Source organism: Emydura macquarii, unplaced genomic scaffold (assembly GCF_026122565.2).
Source record: "Emydura macquarii macquarii isolate MOO-44397 ecotype Brisbane River unplaced genomic scaffold, CSIRO-AGI_Emac_v2 contig_554, whole genome shotgun sequence".
NCBI classification, from domain to species: Eukaryota; Metazoa; Chordata; order Testudines; family Chelidae; genus Emydura; species Emydura macquarii.
In genome coordinates, this window is record NW_027130691.1 from 5,539,570 (window position 1) to 5,562,159 (window position 22,590).

General features: G+C 38.5%; 2 protein-coding genes across 3 annotated transcripts in view; one reads left to right on the forward strand and one right to left on the reverse strand.

The window, feature by feature from the left end:
* Positions 1–78: 78 nt before the first annotated feature.
* VPS29 (VPS29 retromer complex component) lies at positions 79–5,957 on the forward strand. 2 transcript variants are annotated; one of them, XM_067539553.1, is made up of 4 exons: positions 79–297; positions 3,750–3,941; positions 4,622–4,857; positions 5,522–5,957. In XM_067539553.1, the coding sequence occupies exons 1-4, from the start codon at positions 295–297 to the stop codon at positions 5,637–5,639; spliced, it is 549 nt and encodes a 182-aa protein (XP_067395654.1). In that variant the 5' UTR covers positions 79–294; the 3' UTR covers positions 5,640–5,957. The 2 variants fall into 2 exon arrangements, with proteins under 2 accessions (XP_067395654.1, XP_067395655.1); XM_067539554.1 differs by lacking the exon at positions 79–297 and adding an exon at positions 1,418–1,434.
* Positions 5,958–7,369: 1,412 nt separating this feature from the next.
* The window catches only part of KNTC1 (kinetochore associated 1), a 62,138-nt gene continuing 46,917 nt past the window's right edge, over positions 7,370–22,590 (reverse strand). The window contains exons 50-64 of the mRNA XM_067539556.1: positions 22,270–22,480; positions 22,056–22,165; positions 21,260–21,309; positions 20,445–20,523; positions 19,589–19,707; positions 18,497–18,632; positions 17,580–17,675; positions 16,109–16,165; positions 15,454–15,508; positions 15,298–15,361; positions 11,926–12,055; positions 10,801–10,890; positions 9,447–9,592; positions 8,667–8,757; positions 7,370–8,336 (exon numbers count right to left, since the gene is read on the reverse strand). Of these exons, the coding sequence (XP_067395657.1) occupies positions 8,313–8,336; positions 8,667–8,757; positions 9,447–9,592; positions 10,801–10,890; positions 11,926–12,055; positions 15,298–15,361; positions 15,454–15,508; positions 16,109–16,165; positions 17,580–17,675; positions 18,497–18,632; positions 19,589–19,707; positions 20,445–20,523; positions 21,260–21,309; positions 22,056–22,165; positions 22,270–22,480 (1,458 nt within the window). The 3' untranslated portion in view covers positions 7,370–8,312. The remainder of the gene's footprint in view (positions 8,337–8,666; positions 8,758–9,446; positions 9,593–10,800; positions 10,891–11,925; positions 12,056–15,297; positions 15,362–15,453; positions 15,509–16,108; positions 16,166–17,579; positions 17,676–18,496; positions 18,633–19,588; positions 19,708–20,444; positions 20,524–21,259; positions 21,310–22,055; positions 22,166–22,269; positions 22,481–22,590) is intronic.

Genomic DNA, 22,590 nt, shown 5'->3' on the forward strand with positions numbered 1-22,590 from the left:
AACTAGCCAGAACCCGTTGCTTGACGAGCGGGGGGCGGGGCCAACTGCTCCTCAGAGACCCGGATGATCCTCGCCCTTGGCGAGCAGCTGACAGTTGACGGGTGAAACGCGCGGCCTGGCTGCTAAGGCACGCGCTCCCTCGCGCGTACCGACTTGGAGTGATCCCTTCTAGCTGCCGTAGTCCGTAACCGCCCTTGACTCCCGCAACTGCTCGCCCGCCCCTCGCTGCTACGCCCTGCTGGCCTGGCCCCTTGCGCAGCGGTCGGAAGGGAAGGAGGTGACGAGTGGGGCAGGATGGTGAGTGAGCCAGCCCGGGGTCGGTGGGAGGGAGCTCCGACCCCCCCCCCCTACACCGGAGCGGGAGATGCTTCCTGCCCCCGCGGCCCTGCTGCCCTCCCCAATGTCCCCAGGCGCTGTTGTCCCAGGCTCCCCTCCCCCCACCCCATACCCGAGGTACTGCTGGGTCAGGCCTTCCTGTTCCCCTGGCGTCGGAGCTCCACTGGCCATGGAGACACGGCAGCACCGTGCCAATCCTCCCGTCGTGTCTTGGGGCCTTGCTGTTCCTGAGCCTGAAGCTGACGGGGTGTAGGGACTAACACCAGGCTGCTTGCTGCAAAGTCACCGAATAACTCCAGCTAAGCAACGCTGTCAGATAAAGTAATCCTCGGCCTCCTATCTCGCGTTCACGTGCATCTCACTGCCCAGTGCAGACAGTCATGTTGGGTCTGCCAGGCATTTAGGCAAATTAGCCAGGTTCGTCTGTGTTTCTTTTGAATACTGTTCCATGTTAACCATGTAGCTTAATAAGAACGGCCACACTGGGTCAGACCAATGGTCCGTCTAGCCTAGCATCCTGTCTGCTGACAATGGCCAATGCCAGGTGCTTCAGAGGGAAGAATAGAACAGGTAATCATCAAGTGATCCGTATTTTTCTTCAGTATTGTTTGCTTTAATAGTATTCGTTACTCTGAATAACTTCTTTCAGAGTTGTATGTTTCTTGGAAGAACAGAAATACATGAAATTGGCTTCAGTGGAGAGTCTTGTTTTGGGGTGAAAAATTCTGATCAATATGTTTAGTAAGTCAGTCTCATGTTAAATTCAAGTATATCGGGTGGAAGGAAAACATTCAGCGGTTCACTGGAAAGTTACAAGAGGCAGTATGAATATTTTGTGAAGGGGCAGATTGAAGAAGTCTTCCATATTGTATCAGACACAGTTTGAGTAAAGATGATTTTTAACACTTCCTTTCATAACATTAAATATCATTATTTGGCTATTCATATGGCAATTTTTTTCTTTTCTGTTGCTTTCTTTTAACATTGTTCATGTTTCACCCTGTTTTTTCATTCCCCCTGTCTGCAATCAACTTCTTCATTCCAATAAGGCTGGGCACAGAGTAAGTTTACTCCTCTTGGCTCTTACTAACACTGGTGGTAGGTGATTTGTCAATGTTACTACATATTAAAATAGGTATGAATTATGGAATAGCTGCTAGCCAATCCATAGTCATGATTGCAACTACATTTCTGTTTAAAGCCAAATTTGTATGTACTTTTTGTCATGATTGGTGTGTCTGTCAGGATAAATGTGGTACAGTTAGTACAGCGGAAAACTTTATAATGCTTCTTGTTGTAGTTTAGCAAGCTATTTTGGTAGGTGGAAACTTGAATCTGCTTTAGGGGCTAAAATTGAGTCTCCCAATTCCTCAGCACATATTGGACTCATACAACCCCCCATTGAATTAATTGAGATTGCATGTCTAATTGAGAGCATGATTTGGCTGGCCTGGGGTGGTTACATATGTAGCAAACTAGTGTTGCATGTGAATTTTGTAAGATTTGATTGAAGACACCATATATGGTTTTACATGATTCCCTCTGGAACTCATATATGGTTTTGTTGCCATCAAAATCAGTTATACTACAAAATCAGCCATAATGGGAAATTATATTAAAACGGTTTTAGGTAACATGGTTATGCTATCAGTATGTAGAGGGTATAACGTTGTTAAAATGTAACTTTTAAAATTTTTAACAATATGGATTGGCAGTTGAAGAATGTTAGCTCACTTTTTAAGTTTGTAGCACAGGTGGGCCAAAACGTAATAGTTTCTCCCTCCCTTGCCCTATCCAAATTTTAAAATGAACAAAGTGCTAGCCTGACAGCCCTGAGGAATGAAGTCCTATTCATTGAACAGGTGCTTCTTTTTTGAGCTGGAAGGACCATATTTACAAGTAATAGGACATCTGTCCACTGAGAACTGGTGGAAGGCCTTATTTCAGAGACTACCAGCAGTCAGTATATCACTACTGACCTGGACTGGATTTGAACTGGTGACTCGCAGGTTAAAGATTTAGTATTACTTATCAATCCTTTGAGCTATAATATTCCGCTCTCTTGCATAGATTGGAAACTTACACTGAGCAGGCTTTCCCAACACTAGTAAAAATGGCTGAGCCCTAGCTCCACTTCTGTTAACATAGTTGCTAGCATGAGTTGCTGGAATAAAGTATAAAATTTTATAGTGTAGATGAGGTTATGGTTAATTTTATAGTGTAGCTACAAGTATTGATCTCTAACTTTTATTTTTGTCTGGAGAGCAGCTTATATATTTGTTTAAAATGTTATCACATTTTGGGTATTACCATAAATCAACAACAACACTGCATGTGGAAGAAAACAAGCTACATACACATCTTATTATGTTGACTTATTTTTCAGAATAATAAGAATGATTGCTTTTTATCCAGTGTTCATGTGGCCTGACAGCATATAACTATTTTTTGTTTTACAACCCTTTTCACACATTTGTTGCATAATCAAATTAAGCTTGGCTTATTGTTGCTTTACTTGTATTAATTTTGTTTCCTAAATAACAAGTTTAAAAAGGCTGTGTGTGACATTATATTGTTGGCTATTTTTGTAATAAAGGACTCAGACTGTTTTCATAGTACAGGTGATTTACTCAGATAATGGTGACATTTTAGATATGAGATATTGACTAAAAGATATTACCTGGTTGATTGCATCACTTGTATTCTGTCAGCATTTATCATAGTTCATAGAGCGTTTCCTTCAACAGTTTTATGTATTCATCGTTCTATTCTGCTTGCAATGCTCTCGAACAAAAAATGTATTTACATAAAGATGTACTTGATGCTGTCCAATGGAAGCTAAGATGTTTTATCTTGGGTCTTGATAAACTTCTCATTCAATTTAAAAACACCTAACACACACTGCAAATTCATTTTAATAAAACAAAATGAAGATTAAATACTAAAGTAAAAGGAAACTTGAAATAATGAAAGTGGCCACAACTTAGGCCTGGTCTACACTTAAATTTTACCAATACAGCTAAGTTTGTCAGGAGTGTCTTTTTTACTAACATACCTAGGCCAATATAAGTTGTACTATAGAAGCAGTTACATCTGTATAACTGTATTTGTACTGACATAGGTTATGCCATTTTCACAAACCAGCTATATTGGCAAAACCCTCCTACTGTCAACAAGACTTCAGTCAGTACCACCCTGCCTTAATTGAGATGTCACTCACTTTTAGACCCAGATATACGTTCATTCCAATCACAAGCTCTGTTTCAATTCTTTTTTCAATAACTGTACATCAGAAATGCAGAATTGTGAAACTGAAGATAACCAAGCTTGCAATATTTGCTTCTTGATTTTTGTTGGTCCCAATTAGGTTCTGTAATTCTTATCTCTTTTTCCTGTCCTTGACACCTAATAAGCTGGTGTTAGTATTAGGAGATCTTCACATCCCACATCGATGCAACAGCCTCCCTGCTAAATTCAAAAAACTGCTGGTTCCAGGAAAGATCCAGCACATCCTCTGCACCGGAAACCTCTGCACCAAGGACAGCTATGACTACCTCAAGACTCTGGCTGGGGATGTTCACATTGTTAGAGGGGACTTTGATGAGGTAATAACCTCTCTATAAAGATTTTTAAAAACCAGTCTCTTATGCAAGGGTGACACTGAGTTATTTATAACTCTTTACACCATTTAATGAAATGGACAAAATTAAGATAGTGTTAGTTACTTAATAAACAAAGAACAGGGTAAAAAGCAAATATGCAGTACTATGTGGTCATAACCAGTAAAATGACTTTATCCTTGTTGCGCATGGGGTGAGAACTAGGCTTAAGATGACTCGAATTTATATAGTTGGGTTTATTGTTTTATTTGATTAAGCATCGTAATAAAATAGCTGAACCTAGGGCACTATTTGCCATCAAATAGCTGTTGCCAAAATGTTGAAGTTCCTCGATCAGATGTGGTTTTATAATTCTAAATGTATTTTGAAACTGCAAGATAATCATTCATTATTTCTACAACCTTTTCAGTCTTGGTGCCCTTGAAGGCAACATATTCGGCTTTGATGCAGTTGATTTCTGGCTGGGTATGGTATTCCTTCTAGAAGTGTCTGTATTCTTCAGTGAAGAAAAACTTTAAAGTTGAAGAGGGCCTCTAGTTCATTCTTAGGAGTGGCAGACAGGTTTTCTGTGACCTGAATACATGGCAAATAACTGAATTACTTTTGAAGATGGAGTCTGTTTCAGTATATAATCTGTGTGTTGTATATTTGTTTTTAATTTTTAGAACCTGAATTATCCAGAACAGAAAGTTGTAACGGTTGGGCAGTTCAAAATTGGGCTGATCCATGGCCATCAAGTCATTCCATGGGGAGACATGGCCAGCCTGGCACTGCTACAAAGGCAGTTTGATGTGGACATTTTAATTTCAGGGCATACACACAAATTTGAGGCATTTGAGCATGAAAACAAGTTCTACATCAACCCGGGGTCAGCCACAGGAGCCTATAGTGCCTTGGAGAAGTGAGTTAAAATAAGTAGCACACTTGTCTGTTTATCTAGGTCTTTAATATCACACTTACCATTGTTCATCAGCACCAATTTTATAGTAATAACAGTTCTAATACCACTTACCATAATACATGTTTATCTCCATGGTTACAAAGGCCTTATACATACTAACAGTTTATTTTTTGAAACTTCAGTATTTCATTTCTGCATCACTTCTCAAAAGTTTGGGTCTAGTAAAGAAAAGGCTGTAAATGGCTGCTTAGCATTTATGTGCATTCATTGTTACTTTCTATTTCCTCTGCACACTGAGACTAGAAAGTATTAGCTGAAGCCCTCTCAGTCGTTGTCATGTAGAATAGACAATCCCCAGTAGCGATGTTAACTATCAGAGGAAATAGCTGCTGTGCATGAGAGAATTTTTATGGTTGTTTGCTAGATAACCAAACCCATTGTGCTGTTGGTCTCAAGGATTTTCCTATAATACCTTCTGAATCTATTTACTTAAGATGAGTTTGTTGAAATATCTAGTCTTGTTTCCCAACTTTGTTTTATATCATGCTTATAAATTTCAAATTCCTTAGAGCCACTTTCATATATTAAAGAATCTAGCTTTGAGAAATACCCAGTGTTGGTGTTTTACAATTACCTGATATTCACAATCAGTTTTTCTTTCCAGCAACATCGTTCCTTCATTTGTGCTGATGGATATCCAAGCTTCCACTGTAGTTACCTATGTGTATCAACTAATTGGAGATGATGTGAAAGTAGAGAGAATTGAGTACAAAAAACCCTAAAATGAGTCTTCTGATGATGCTCTTTACCATCTCATTCCCTCTTGTTCTAGTCATTTAACTAAGCATTCAAGAGCCACAAACTGTCTGCAATATTTAATTGTTTACAGTATTAAACACTCACTTGCTAACTGCTTGTAGCCTATAGCAATGTAACTAGTTTATAATACATAGTTCCCAAACAATGGCACACTCTTGCTTATTTTCTGTGTATGATTCAGCTTGTAAAATATCCTGTTACGGTGCAAAATGCCACGGGTGCATGATCAGTCTTGTTAAATAACTACCTTTAATGTTGTAATAAACTTGTTTTTTCAATCAGTCAGGTTTTATTTATATAAAGCTTAATTTTGAATGATAATCCATTACGGTGAAGTTACATGTAACAGGTGAAATCGTTTTAAAATATATATTGAATTATCGATAAGCTTGTGATAGTACTCTGCTTTTCGTAAAAGCATTTACTGAACCTCTCTCCATATTTAATGCAGTTTAGTAATTTATCCATTTCTGAAACAAATAACCTGAAGCCTCTTGACATTGAAACCTTTTGTCTAACCCTTGAAACTTCAAGATGGATTTAGGTAGGGTGTGAATTTAGAGTGCAGTTCCTATTATGAAATATCCCTAGGGGGTGAAATAAGAGTTTGTTGTTTGGAATTAGTTTATTCCATTTTGAAACTGGCACTGTTATTCTAGAGTAAGCTGGAAACTGGAAAAGCTATTCCAGAATAGTTAAATGAGGCATGTGTGGACAAATCTTAAGAAGTGAGCCTTAACATGTTTGTTTCAAAACACATTTAATATTAAATTTCTTTTCACTCTGATTAGTGTCTAAACAAAGAGCAAGAGTAAAATGATTTCTGAAACTACTAGGATAAAAACTAAGCAGTGGTAAGATAGTTAGAGTATAACTTCTCCATGAAATCATAAACTAGTTCTAAACACTTAAAGACCAGTTTTGGAGTATACAAAAACCATTTTCAATAACTTGTACCAGTTTATCTAAGGACTATTAATTACCTTTGCCTTACTTATTCCAGATTTAAAGGGAAAAAAAAAATCAAGATAAAATGTTGAACGGAAGTGGATGCCTTCTGTGTACAAGAGTTTAGACAGTTTAAGTTTCACTTGATTTACTTATCTTTAGAAAGTTGAAAATCTTAGTCCATTTATTTAGATCGCAAAAATTGCTTTTGTTCAGGTGGATTTGGATTTCTTATTCTCAGCTGAAAACACTCAACCCAAGCTCCACAGTTGGGTAGCTTCTGTTGCTCATGCCTTTCTCTTTGTACTAGTTATTCTAATAAGAAATGGAGCCACAGCAGCATTTCTTGCAGAGTATTATTGCTGCTTGTTTCATACAGAACAGCAAGCATCTTTTTTTCTTTGCATTCTGAGAGGGGCTTGCTACCTCTAGAATGGCACACTCTTTTTACAAGAAACTGCTTTTCCACCCAAGGGTGAGATTCTCATTTCAGATACTGTGAGTAATTGTAGGAATGGATGCGTATCTTCTCATAACTCAATTAATTTCCATTAGACAATTTAGTATAGTGCAAACAGAGCTTTTTCTAGTTTCCCTCTCCTCACGTCAGCTGGTGTAACATTTATTAAAGTTAGTCCCTTATGATTTACTCTATTATACAGTCTGCATTAGCTGAAAACTAAAAAATAGTACTAATGCTAGATTGATTAAACCACCTTCTGGTTATTACTTTTGTTACCACTATACTACTAGAATATATTTGAGTTGTTAAAGATACAACCAACCAGGTCCCTTAGATCTATTTTAAGTGTACTCAGTTTAGTGGCCTATGTTTCCACTCAGCTTTAGTAAGGTATTCAGATTTTTTTGGAGGATTTCATCCACATAGTTTGTCTCAGAGAAAGAATAGTTTCACATTAAAACTTAATGGCAGTTAAACTGTTTATTTAAATACACAGTTGGTTTTACAGAAGTAATCTAAGATCTTAATTTCACTAAGCATGTAATTTACTCTATACAAGTAGCATATATAAAAGGTCAGGGGAGAATGTCTTAGTTAATTTACATTACAAAAGCTAAGTTTCAAAATTTGATCTCATCAGTTTTATTTGTGCCCATCCCTGAATGAAAACTAGACATGTAGATTAGTCTACACATTTTACATAAGATACAGTAACATTTACAATCTTGTTTAGAAACACTTATCAGAGACAGTTATACAAAGTGAATTTTATCTGAATAGGATTTGAGAATAGGAAAGATTGTTTAAAAACAAAGCAAAAAACTTGACATTGAGGAGAATTAGGAAGCCACAGCAATGATTCAAGTAACTCTTGAAAGGAAGATCAAGTTTAAAATTCTCACTTACTTCCAATATTGAAGTGCTGAGATTAAACCTAGTTGTATGGAGGGGGAGAGTGGAAAAGAAGAAAGAGGTCATATAATGTAAGTGAAGCCTTTAACTCTTTTACATGGGCCATCATATTTAAGTTCAAGTGAATGTTCCTGGATTTAAAAAAAGACAACTTTTGTTGAAAGGGTACTTAGGAGGTTTTAGCATAGCTCCCTTTTAAACACAATACATGTGACCAATGCAGTTTGAAACAATCTTGCTCCTGGAAGAGAAGGGATACAGCTCAAGTTCTTGCTCCTCTGGGTGGCTGTTTCTAGTAAGGGAATACAGAAATCTACTTTGGTCCACTAAGAAACATCTGGAGGGGAAGAAAAGAGGAACACACAAGAATTTACTAAGTTTTTTATAGGAATAGAAGTATTTCAAAAGGATAAGCTCATGGGAAAATGGGATAGGAGTATTGAAATAAGCATAAAGTTCACTTTTATATAGTATTGCACAATTTTATTATTTGCATATTTGAAACATAGAATTCTACCAGTGAAATGATACTAAAATAGAAAAATAACTAATATCAGAGGGTCTTTAATTGGTTCAAAAGCATCTTGCTCTTTAGTCTGAATGAATGTCTTGGCTTAAAGAGAAAATACTGAAACCTGAGATAAGTCTGATAACTAAAGCCTTTTACCTTCAAAATATCATAAGGTGACCTATCTGGCAGAATGGGATCTCCACATCGTTTTTGGTATTCTACTATTAGGGCTGCTGCCTCATCGATGCTGTAAAGGACAAAATAAAGTTTGTTTCATAGCTGACAAAACTAATCTCCCTCAACTCCCATAAGAATCTACAATGCAGAGAATTTAGACAATATGCATTTAAATATGAAACAGTGCATGAAAACAGTTTCATGATTCTCTGATTAGGTATGTTCAATTATTTTCCAGTTCCCTATATGCCGAACAGGAGTTTTGACTATTTTTCTCCCTTTTCAGGAGATAATCTTGGAAGGGAAAAAGGTCTCTCTAAAACCTAGTGACTTACATAAAGCCAACACCAGCTATACTCTATAGCAGGAGTTTAGATTTACTGTGGATCCCTACCCATTTCTGATCATAAGACATTTCCATATAAGCAATTGTACTTGCTACAGCAGAGTAAATCAAGCAACAAAATGCCAACTCCTGAAGTTTGGTACAAATAACTTTACCAAATAAGTTTTCCATTATTTTCAGATAATGCCCTCAGCAATGTGCCAAGTAGCATGGAGGATTTCTTAGTCACCTTAAAGAAAAAACATTTAATTGTCAATGCTCTTAAAACTCTTGGATACTGTGTGCTTGTAAGTCACTAGAGTTCTGAGTAAACTGAAGAGCTACAGTAAATACTGCAAGATTCTTACTTCCACAGGAGTTTTTTCTAATTTTATCTACAGTGCATCACCATACTACATCTTTTGTTAACCTACCAGTTCTTGTTGGCAAGGCAAGCCACTAATTCTTTCACTCTGTCAGTGTTCATCACTTGTAGCTTCAATAATGGGAAGTATTTTGTTTTCAGAAATCTTTCATATTGTTTCTCATTTATGATGTTGTCCAGAATTAAACATCTAATCTGAAAGTGCAGGAGAGTTAAATATTTTAGATGCAATTTTTAATTATTTTTCCTCTACTGAGCTGTAATTTATTCATCAAGGGTCTACCCTACTAGCTTTTTCCCACCTGGGTCTCATAAGTGAGTATGGTTTGTTTTCTAAGTACTGTAAATTCATTAGCTATCTCATAAGGAGGAAGGATGTTCTGAGAATTAAACATTCTTGTCTTTCAGATAGGGAGACAAAGTAAACTAATTTACCTACAGGGAGTCATACAGAACCAGAAAAATAGTATAGGGCTGTTCTTAGCAGTTTTGTTTGGTTAGAGCATTGCTGTATTTAGTTAGTAACATACTAGTGATTTGACAACAGTTAACTGTTCTTCAAACAGTGCTACACTCCGTGCATGGAGTGTGCTACAGAATAGTATTGTCTAACCACATTACTCAGCAAGCCAATTACAGAATTATTAACAACACTGCAAACATCTATTTCCTTTCAACTACTACTGACATTTATTTTGGTACTGGACAAAGTGTACTAAGTGTCCCTCTCTGCACAAAACTTGCGTTTTTCCTTGTCACCATCTTATTAATCAAGGATAACTTGCTGAGCTGTGGCAAAAAGGGTTGGTACAATCCTTGGATGTGTAAATGAGGGAAGAAGTGAGTAGGGAGGCGATTTTATTTCTGTGGCATTGGTATGATCTTTTCTGGAATAATGCATACAGTTCTGGTGTCCACATCTTTAAAAACATGTTCAACTGGAAAGGGTGCAGAAGAGCCAAAAAATGATGAGAAAATGCCTTACAGTGAGACTTAAAGAGCTTGATCTGGTTAGCTTATCAACGAAAATTGAGGTGACTTAATTAGTATACATCCCTTCACAAGGTAGAAATACTGGGTGCTAACGGGCTCTTTAATCTAGCAGAGAAAAGCATAGCAGGAACCAAAGGCTGGAAGCTGAAGCCAAACAAATTCAACTTAGAAATAGGGCACAACTTTTACAGGGTGACTAGCCACTGGAACAAGCCCCCAGTGGAAGTGGCGGATTCTCCATCTCTTGTGTTCAAAATCAAGACTGGATAGGCTTTAGCCAGATGTTATTGGGCTCAACAGAGGAGCAACTGGGTGAAAGTTAATGGCCTGAGATTCACAGGTCAGATTAGATGATTTAATGGCCCCTTCTTCTCTTAAAGTCTATGAATAAGGAGATAAAGTTTATTTACCTGTGATGCAAATCCTGCTACCTCACCAGTATTCATGTATTCATCTACTTGCTGTAGGGCAGTCTCCGGGTTACACGAAGATAGGAAACCCTTGCAAAAATTAGTTTGATGTTAAACATATGCATAATTTTATAGTAATTATCAGAGGAATAAGTCATGCTTTGAAACTTCTTGTACACATGAGAAATTCTTTGGTTTCAGAACATACTATTTGCTTAAAAGCTTTTGTTTTGATTAACTCCTGCAACGTGTTCTCCAGTAGAATCTATTATACACTTGTGGTCAACAGTCTGGATTTACTCCAGTGTGGGAAACTGACTGAGCCAAGGGATCTTTCTCTCCACAAAAGAAAAAAATCCAAAAATATTACACAAAGAAAAACACATTTTAAAAATTTGTGAAACTAAAAATAGACAAGCACTTGTAAAATGTAGACAAACTAAACCTTGGATGGCTTGTAGATGTATTCACAAATTAATATTGTGCCCTAAGCATAGATAAATTAAGGATGCATCTATTAGTGCTGCCAGTGCTATCTTGGTAGAGGTTAGGGCCCCATGAAGCTTTTGCCCTATCATCCTCCTTTACTTTACAGGAACACGTGCTGAGAGAAGGGGAAGAGGTGAAGATATAAATTTGGCAGGTAGGACACAGCTTTAAGACACAAGTTGTGGGTCACAACAAGTGAGCTGCTCACATCAACTTTTCATTCTACAGGGAGAGGCAAAGGTGTCAAGTATTTCATTATATTAAGGAAACTAACTAAACCATTAGAGATTACAAGTTTTAAAAATTATGGCAAACAAGTTTGTCTGAACTAGGGCTTCACAGTACTATTTTTATAACTTACATGGAGTCTAGCTCCATGATAATCACACTGAACATTATCACAGTGGCATCTATTTTAATTGCTTCTGCAGATAGGTTACTTTTTTTCACAGGCTTTTTACCTTCAGCAGGTGTTAAAATCCAAAAGTTTAGTTTTGGTTAGTAAATTCTCAGTACTGGTGGAAGAAGCAGGTTAAAATGCATTCCTCCTCCCCCCCCGAGTAACAAACTCCATCCCTTCCTTTTGTGAGCTTTTTTGCCAGCTCAGGTGCATAGAAATATAAACCATCTGCTTACCTGAATCTGTTGCTCTCTCTTCTCAGACTGGGGAATCAGCAGCAAGCATCCCAGAGCAAAAGCTGGAAGGTCCAACTGTGCGTATTGCCTTGTAATTCCAGTTATATCTAGATCAGCTAGAACAGGACACCTTTGGAAGTGGAGGTGTCTTTAATTAATATACTCTTCTTCAGATTTTGAGAGAGAGCTTATATTAATTCCAGGGCTGCATGGCTTTGCGCCTGTATTTTTATATTGGCAGGTAACAAGTGTAGTTGTTGTCTCACTCAGCTCTTATGAACTCCATACAGCAAGAAGGGGGCGCACAGTACATGCTCATGTGCCCCCTCCAAAGAATTAATAGAAATAGGTTTTTTAATAGCATTTGCTGCTTCAGTCAGGTATTATTAGCTCAATAACATGCTGCAAATTCAGCAATTAATGGGCAAGTTAGGGAGGTTACAAAATGGCAGATTTGTCAGGTCAGATTTCTGTCAGGTCAGAATGTTTTTTTGAAAATGATGTCTGCAAGGAGGAAAAAAACCAAACACTGTCTCCTTCTGTCACTTTTTGTATGTATCCCACAAATAGTAATCCACATAATTAAAAATGCGATCATACCAATATTTATGGTATACACTGACCGCTATACATTATATAATAATGCCTTTTGAAAACTGTTAAAAGAACACTAAGGTTGCAGAGTCAAACGTGTGTTACAGTATAGGTTTTTAAAAAAATTCCATCAGATGAAGCTATACTGACCACCAACATGGGTCATCAGTAGAAGTCAGAACATTAGTTCTATTCCACGGCCCAGACCTGTGCCACAGGAACTAGTGGGAGTAACAAGTAAAAATAGTAGGCTGATATTCTCTGTGTGGGCCACTCACTAAGTGGGGATGAAACATTTTGCCAGTGCATTTCATAGCTATTTGCTGACAGCGGAGGAACGTGGAGACTGAAGACGCCTGCATTCAATTTCAGATTCTATAGAGCAGTTTATTCTAGTGGTTATAAGTAAGGCTGTGAGTCTGTCACTGAGGTCATGGAAGTCACAGATGCAGTGGCTGACCTTAGGGCCACCTGAGCAGCTGCTGGAGTGGCCCTGGGGACTGCCTGAGCAGCAACCCCAGCAGTAGCCAGAGCAGCAGCAGCCCCAGGGGGGCCTTGGAGCAGTAGGTGGCTGGGAGCAACAAGCCCCCACTGCCAGAACAGGAGCCAGCTGTCGGCACCCCAGGCGCAGCTAAGACTTAGTCAGAAATATTTATAGTAAAAGGCATGGACATGTCTCAGGCTCTGAATTTTTGTTTATTGCCCATGACCTATCCATGACTAGGGCTTCCCATCTATTTAGACTAAACTCCTTGTACTATCAAGTACTGATATTGCAGTGGTTCTCAACCCATGGTCTGCGAACTCTTAGGGGTCCACCAGTATAACCAAGAGGGTCCCCAAACTAATTGGTTCAACGGAGAGGTTGTGTGTGTGAGTGTGTGTGTGGGGGGGGGTGTCACACTGGGTTATGTGCCTCCCTAGATTTCTGCCTTCTGAGGATACATTCAGAGAGGCTGCTACAGACTCTGCCCACAGGGCAGTTGGGGTGGGCAAGGCCTTGGATTGCCTCTCACCAGGATGTCCAGCAGCAAGGAGGCAACGGCTCCCACTGGCAGTTGAATATATGGCTTGTCCATAGGCAGGGAGGAAGTAGCAGGGCAGCTGCAGGCTTGCCCCCCTGCTGTATGTGGCTGCTTCTCCTTCCCTGCTGCTGGAGTTCCAGTACTTTCTGTTGCCTGCTGTGTAGACTGCCTGCTGAGGTGAGTCAGGGTGGAGGTGGTGCTCCGTCCCCAAGCCCCGCCACAGGGGTTGCCCCAGCCCCTGCAATGTTTCACCCCAGTGGCCTCTGATCCTTCCCCTGTAGCTGCCAGATCCCACCCATGGGGGCCTGGCCTGGCCTGCCAGGTAAGCAGAGCCAACAAGCACTTCAGAGCTTGGCCAGGAGGGGTGACAGGGCCAGGGGAGGAGGAGAGGCCCATAGGGAGGCATTGACTGACTGGATGGTGCTGCGTCCTGGATCAGTGCCAGCCGCCCTGGCCCCATGACATGAAGTGTGACGTTGCCCCCCACCTTGTGTAAGGCCACAGGAACCCCCCTTCAACACCCCCCAAATGCCTCCTCCCAGTACACGCACACCCCTCTAGAAATCCCCAGGCACCCACTTCCAGTACACCCCCCCCCCCCAAAAAACAAACAAACAAACAAACAAACAAAAAAAACCTCCCAAATATCACCTAGCAATGCTGTAATTTATCATTAGTGTCAGGTAAGCTGTCAGTATTTTAATTTGCTGTGTTTTTTGGTTGATATGTTAAAATAATTTATATTAACTATTAAAGTAATGTGAAAAACATTATGAGCAACAAAATAACGAGGGAGGAATTAGGGTTTGCAGGTTTGTCTATTTATGGTTAGGGGTCCCTGGGTAAAAAAAGGTTGAGAACCACTGTGCTATTGTATCTTCTGCCAAGCCAGTATTTACAAGTACAAGACAGAATTACTACTGAGCATAAGCAAGCACACTTCTATAAGTAAACAGTGCTTTTTACATTATTATAATGGCTAGGTACTAATTCTGTTGAAGTCGCCACAAGAATTTCTACAATTAACTGTGGCAAAGTTGTAGGACTTCATTAGAAGGTAGACTGGTACAAATGAGGGAGAACAAACCATTTATGCATGCACAACTCAATTTTGGATAGGTTAACTTTGTATATACACGTTTGATTATTAGTGTGATATTTTAAAAGGTCATGTTTATTCTCCATAAGAATATAAATCAACATGATTTTTCTATTTTGACATTTTTCTTGTGCTATAAACTAATGGTCTGTAAACACTTTATGTTTAATTGCACTTTTAGAAGAGATTCTCTGCTGTATCTCTAAAGGGTAGCACAGAACGCTCAGCCCAGTGAAAGGGACAGGGTGGCTAAGTGGCTGTAAGCGATCTTTGCATTGTCCAGATTCTGGACTTCTCCGGGGCAGGAACAGGCCCTGCTGTAATTTAGATGCCATGAATGGCTGCCTATGGACAGCAGTACTGGCCAGAATCTATACAGCGCTATGTATTGGGCCCTGCCCCCTCAAAAGTTGTGGTGGGGGGGGGGGGGGAGGAGGAGGAGGAGGAGGCGGAGGAGAGAGAAGAGGGCTGTCTGTCTTAGTTCCTGCACCAAGGGGATTTCCCACTAGTCAGATCAGGGCTTTTCGAGTTCCTTTACACTGATTCAGTTTTAACCAGTGCAAAGGTTTGGAGGAAGGGTGAGAATCTTGCATACAGTATTTCCCATCTCCCCCCCAGCCTTCCACCCAAATGCAGGATGTAACATTTACTTACTTCAGTAGAATCACAAAACATTCACAGCATGCCTCTAACTGCTTAGGACTTGGTGGATAAGAAGCTGAGAAAAAAAAAGAAAGGAGATCTTGACAAACAAACACAGGACTGCCAGATTATTACACAACCATGACAGACAGCTAGGAATAAACCTACCTGCAAGAAATGGGGCCAGAATTACACTTCTCCAAGCTCGGCTAAAGTTAGGAATCTAAGGAAAGTAAATACATTTTTAAAATTACATCCGTAACATTCACAAGCCAGAACAATATGGAATTTTGAAAATTGTCAAGTTCATTTTTTTTAAACAACTGAGCTTTGGACAAAGGTACTATCTATTATTATATTCTATAATATACAATTTAAGCTGTAGGATTTTGAACATTGTGTTTTTGGATGCCTGCGTTCTGAGGCTAGTGTCTACGCTCTATATTTTTCTTTTTAAACTCTGACTCCCAGAGACAAAGATTTATTTAGTGTCTAATGCCATTAAGTATCAGACCTCCTAGTTAGTCTTTACCATCCTCCTGACCTTGCAGGATTGACCTAGACAAAATAATATTATCACCAAGTTACAAACTTTTCAAAATAAGGGTTAAATAAAGGAAGCACTGACACAATCTTAAACTAAAGCAGAATATATTTACATCGAACAGCAATAAAACCAGGTACCATTTAATACAGAGTACTTATGTCTAGCACTTTTCATCAGTAGATGACAAAACTGTTTACAAAAAGGTAAGCAAGTATCATTACACCATTTTAGATGAGGAAATAAAGCACAGAGCACATTCATAAGAGATTTACATACCTGCCATAATGAAGGAACCCCAGTAATTGCTATCAAAACTTTCCTGAGATAACAAATCTGAAACACAATTATTCCATTACAAAATTTATTTTATATAGATCAGTTAGTTTTAAAATATATTTTATAGATTTACACAAAAATCTACAGGATTAAACTATATTTATACTCTTGGCATTAAATTGTGAATTTGCAGTTCCTAAATTAGACAATCCATCCAAACTTTAACATTTTATATTACAAAATTAACAATGTTATCAATGTATCCTGCATCGCAATAAGTTCAATGTAAATGTATCCATTATATGTCTGCATCTGGTGGTGTAACAAAATACAAATACATTGCACTGCAATTCTTTTCCCCATTAATATCATCACATATGTTTTGGACTGCTACAATTAACTTTGATGGGACTCATTTTCCAAAATTCATAAACAAAACAATTCAAGATCTCCATTAAGTTTTCACTCAAATTAAAAAAACAAAACCCAAAAACATCCCTTGAAGCGTTATAAAATTCTCACTGTCAACAACACAAAAATAATCAGTCACAGATAAGACAGCAATAACTCTCAATGGGCTTGTCTAGACAAACTGTATAGCATGCTGAGGGGTAAATTTACAGCATGTTGCATGCTAGCTATCTATGTTGCCCCTACCACAGTGCACTAAAAAGTTCCCTCGTGCATTTTTTCTGTTCTCCACTTTGAAACAGGCATACATCAAAGCGCACTAGGGAACTTTTAGAGCACAGTAGCAGGTCAACATGTAAAGTCAGTGAGCAGCATGCGAATGTGCTGAAAATTTACAACCCAGCCTGCAGCACACCAACTGTTCATACAGACCAACGGTTCCCAACCTGGGGGGGGGGCGGGACCCTCTTGGTGGGGGGGCGCCAAAGATTACAGGGAGTCCATGAGGCTTCAGTAATATTGAGATCATTTAGCTCCCCTCCCAGCTCCGTGCTGGACACAGCAGCCTCAAGCTACATGCTGGCAGGAGCGGAGGAGCAACCCTAGCCGGTGGGGGCCTGGAGCCAGGGTCCGCCTCCATTACCCTCAGTCCATGAGGGAAGGGAAGAGGCGGAGCCACACAGGGCATGCGGTGGTGGCTGCACCAGGGAAGGCTTAGCTTCTCACTCAGGTTAGAGTAATTTATTATTATTAATGTAATTTGGTGTTATATAGGTTTATAGGGGTTATATTTGTTTATGGCCAGTGAGGGTGTGGGTTGGGGGAGGCATGTGTTTTAACTTAGTGTTAACTAATGGGGCTTTCACTCAAAAAGGTTAGGAACCAAGCCCAGTAAGTTTGTATGACATGCATTTTAATTTCACTGTTTAGCAATCAGAGGCTGGTGGTCTAGTGTTTGTTGTTTTTGCATTTGCTTGCATACACCTTTGCCCTGGTGTAGCATTTCTTTCATGTCCCTATGGAACAGTATGTTTTAAAAAATTACCTAAAAGTTCCTTACCATATTGAAACCAAGTAGTTTCTGCAGCAAGCCAGTCCAGAGTTGAGGATCATATACTTTATATTCTAAACTAAGTTCAGTCACCAGTCTGACAGCCTAAAGTAAAACAAGACAAATTGAATTATTTAAACTAACTATATTATCTTAGAATCCTCTCTAATTTGCTAGATACGGTTATTTTAGAGAGTGTGTGGTCTTACATAGACTTTTCTCCTGGAAGGCCATGATTGAGATGTATCCCCAAAGTTGTGTTAGACACACAAGCAGGATGTTAGCATGTTTAAAAAAACCCCACATTTTATTTGATGTGTTGGTGTTTCTTCTGTTACCCCATTTGCTCTCTTATTTCCATAGTTTGAACTGTGTTCTATGCTCCACTGCTGAAGATCTGACCATTTCCATCTTATGGGTATTAAAAAACACCAGAAGTATTGGCACTGAAACTTTCCTCAATAGGATAGTGTCCTTTCTGGACATGCACTAATTTCTCCCCTGAAACTTGCCTCCTGTCTTATCCTCAGTTATTCATTGACTTTACTCTTTAAAGTTTTAAATGCAACACTGGATATTTTAGTGCAACAAATCATTGGATGTAAAATAAAAAATTCAAAATGAAGTGTGTAACAGTGTATAGCTAAGGCTCCATTGCCAACATCACAGTCAGGTAACTGACAGTTGCTCAAAAGGTATACACCTGTCATCCTCTGATATTTGTACCATTAAAATAGAATAGGTTTTCACACTGTGAAATGTATATTTTTCAAGGCCTTTAAAAAAAATCAGCAAGCAGCTAAAGCCTAAAAATATACAAAATATACAGTATGCAGGCATGTGCGCACGCACACACAAATACAAAATGTATACTATAATTATTTATACATTTACACCATCAATGTATAGTCTCTTCTTAATCATACCGTGGGTTCATGACTATGGTTTTTCCACAGTCCCTTAATCATTCCTTCTTTAGGACTCTTGTGAAAGGATTCATAGGTGTACGGAATGTTCAAGATTTCAAACTCTGCTAGATAAATTAAGCACTTTAGAAAATACCTGCAAAAACAGAAGAGTTGTGATATTTATAGTGACAGCTATTTTATAATCTATATAGTTCTTAAAGGTTAGATTCAGGCTTAGGATAAAACTGATTTAATGCACTATGGGTTAAAAAAGAAGAAAAACAGTACCAATATGAACTATGGTCTTATGAAAGCAAGGTTATTGGACACAACATTTTTCGAGATACTACACAGTGAGAAGGATGGATAGTTTGAAATATCACTAGTGACTACAAATTTACTGTAACTCTTACACTAGAAACTCACACACACACAGATGAGTAGAATTACAGATACACATAGGCACACAGCATCATGCATTCTAGATGTCATTTTCTATGGATAAAAACCCTCATCCCAGATTAACTATAAAAGATATCCACAATCCAAATTCCTCAAGAGGAGTTGGAGAGTGTGGCTCTTCAGAAGAGAATAGCTAGAAAGAATTACAATCATTGATAATTTTTCTGCAGAGGCAAATATCCTCCCAAGATGCCCAACCTTGGTGTCTACTGATTAAGGAGAAGGTGTGTATCCACGACAGGATTCCTAAAAGGACTCTGAACATAAGACCCACAGATGGCAGAAGAAAATGCTTCAAAAATTACAGAAATAACCCTAGTCTATAAAAAGAAAGTAGTTAAAATCTGCTTCATGGCTGAGCATAGACACCATAAAAATTTCTCAGTCACTTTCAGAGTAAAAAAATGGGCCCTACTATGATGCAGTATTTGTATGATACATGCAAGAAGATTCAAAGTGTGTGCTTTTGAAAAAAAGTTTAAAAATGGGGGAGAAAAAGGAAAGTAAATAAAATCAAACAGCAATAGTGCTTCCCCTCAAATAAAAAAAAAAAAAAAAAAAACAAACCACTTCTGTCCTAATTGGTTTATGGAGGCATAGCTGGATTTCATTGGAATAATTTCTATTGAAGAAGAAAATTCAGCTTACTTTACTTTCTCAAGGGGTTTCTTAAAGAGTGATTCAACTGTATCTGTATCTGCTAAGTAGATCAGACACTTAAGAGCTCTGCTCCTCTGAGCAAATGTCAACTGGTTCACACCAATAGGCTGAAAGAGAAAAGGTGGTTATTGGTAAAGTATACCTATTTGCCAAACAGTAACAAAGCAGGATTTATTTATTTCTTTATTTATCTTATGTATTCAGTCTAACGTTCATGGGCTCTATTTAGCACAAGCATTGTACAGAATAACCTGGATAGGTTTCCTTTCAACCCATAAGAATTTGTTGTCCTATTAGAACTATTTGTCAACCTCCAAGGCACACTGCTGGGCCCATCTGATTTCCAGGCTTTTCGAGTGTTACAGTAGAGATGGACTAGTTATGGCCTGACGTACTGGTTGTTTTTTTTAATTTGCATGGACTGCTGGTTCTTCTAAAGTGGAGAGGGAACTATAGTTCTTTTAACTGTTGGGTTTGGGTTTCCCTCCCCCACTAAGCAAATGTGAGTCAATAACTGAGTGCACTATAAAGCTGCTTAATTCAAGTGCTCTTAAAATTAATCCTGATACCACCCAAAGGCAAGTTCAATTAGCAATAGTTCAAAATCTTGGAGTTCAAGGGCAAACTCCTGCCCATGAATGAATGTAATGGCAAAACTCCCATTGACTTCAATGAAATCAGGAGTTCACACCAAAACAGAAAAATCAGTAAGTATAAACTGAGTAATTTATGTATATATGAGAAAAGAAGTTACTAAATCTCATATTCATTTAAACAGGTTTAAAGTATAATAAAGATGGCAAGTCAAGTTTAAGTGTTTTTTTAAAGTAGTCTCTAAACTTACAGATGTGGTAGATGTTGTAATTGCAAAAAGCATTCTTGAACTGTAATCCATTGGACGTGGTTGAAGTAGATATATAACTCTGAAAAAAATCATTTTTAATAAAAGTATAGTGTTGCACAGACTTTGCATTATAATGCAGCATATTCATTTTATTCTAAATATAAATATATTTTACTATCAATATGAGATAGAGGTTAACACAACCCTACAATTTATATGATGACAAAATAATGGGCCCAGTCATGCAAACCCTTATTTCCATGCATAGTGCTTAATCTCACATGTAGTTTCATTACGAATGGAACTACCTGAGGGAATAAGTATTTGAAGATTCAAGCCTTATGTCCAGAAAAAATATAGATGGGACAATACAGTATGTGCAGAGGAGTGCTTTTCCATTTCCCTATGTCTTTACCTTTTAGAGAACAATGACAGCACACTATGGTAGTTTTACCAACTAGTTTTGAGCAGGTTTTAAAGAGGCAACAATCTCGCTCCAGTAACTTGTAATGAAGTAGCTATATGAAAGTGCCATGTGTTCAGCTAAATCCAACATTCAGCCACATTTCTGTACATTACCATCAATTAATCTTCAACATCCACTTGACTGTTTGGCAGGGCAGCAGGATCATGTTTAATTGCAACAGCACTGGGGGCCCAATATCATATTTCTTGCCTAAGCCATTGTCTCATTACAGCCAATAGGAGTTTTGCCTGATTAGGGGCTGCAGTATTGTGTCTTACATGCTGGGAAGCCACAAGTCATTAAAACATAAGTTAATAAAAATTGGCTATATATCAGAAGACAAACATACCGCCTGAGTTCTTCATCATCTTGTACATTCCCAAAGATTTCTTGAGTTTTCTATAAAGCAGAAGTGGATGAAAGTAATTATGGAATTATTTGAACTTGAAGGTTTTGGGGGAGAAAAAATATTCAAAGGCTAGATTGAGCCTTTGCTCAAATCCTGTGCATGGGGCTGTGCATAGTTGTGCCACCCAAGAAGAAGCATTGGAAATACATTTGTGACTCTGTCACAATTCCTCTTCTGCTCTACTCCTTGCTCCATAATATATGCTATCCCTTTATCGAGTGCTAATTACTCCTCACTCTGTTGGCTGGTGTATTGGGGACAGGAAATGTTGAAGCTAAGGCTCCACCATTCCTTTTCTCTCTCTGTCCATTTCGCAGTACAGAGTATTGGACAATCAACCCTAACACTGTTCTAAATTGCACTGGGAGCTGAATCAGCCCCCAGCTCGCTCCAGGCTCAAAAGTGTGTAAAGCCATCTTTACCATTCCCTATCTATCTTTCCTTGGATAGGCACTAAAGACAACTAACAACCAGACCAGAGACTGAGGGTCCTGTTCTCTACAGAGTGCAAAGGAAGCCATTTCAAAATTAATCTGATCAGGCATAACAGATTGGAAAGACTAAAAAGATGTTGAAATGAAATTGTCTGAAGTGTTTTAGATAGAGCTGTGCAGATTTATCTTCTCAATGCTCACAACCCAGTTTTGTGAGCAGTTAAGAATAATACTTTTTCTAGTGTAAGTTGCTAGTTTTCTATAAAATATAAAGTTGATTCCCTCCTGAAGTCCCTACTTACTTCAGTTGGTGGTATATTTGGACACAGCCATTTTTCTAGCAGTTTATCCCAGATTTTGTTCATATCCAAGTTGTTAATTTCAGCTATTTCCTTAGCTGCTGCATGAATATCTACATATACAGAAAATGCAAATTTATTTTAAAAATTCTCAGCAAGGTTCATTTGTAAATTAGATCCATTTTGCCCCTCAGAAATCCAGAGAAAGTTTACTAACCTGGATAATCTCTGCCAGTTGGATTTTGAATCTTTTGGCCTATGCTGCTGTGCTCATAGAGTAAAACAATAAGATTTGCTGGCTTTCCAGTAAGTTTCAGATGCTCTGCAGTGCTTAATTTGTGGGTTATTAGCACAGTTTCTGTGGCTAATCTCTGGTACTGCATACGTAACTTCTTCAGCAATACTTCAGCTTTTTCATGCGATTCATCCTTTATCAAAATAGAGACATTTGTAACAAATCTAAATAAACTTTCTTCCATTTAGAGGCTTGGAAAAAAACATATGTTGACTATTAACTATAAGATATTCAGTCGGATAC

Coding starts and splice junctions, on each gene's coding strand:
- VPS29 (XM_067539553.1), top strand. Junction 3,942..4,621: donor TTAGAGGGGACTTTGATGAG/GTAATAACCTCT, acceptor TTTAATTTTTAG/AACCTGAATTATCCAGAACA. Junction 4,858..5,521: donor GCCTATAGTGCCTTGGAGAA/GTGAGTTAAAAT, acceptor TTTTCTTTCCAG/CAACATCGTTCCTTCATTTG.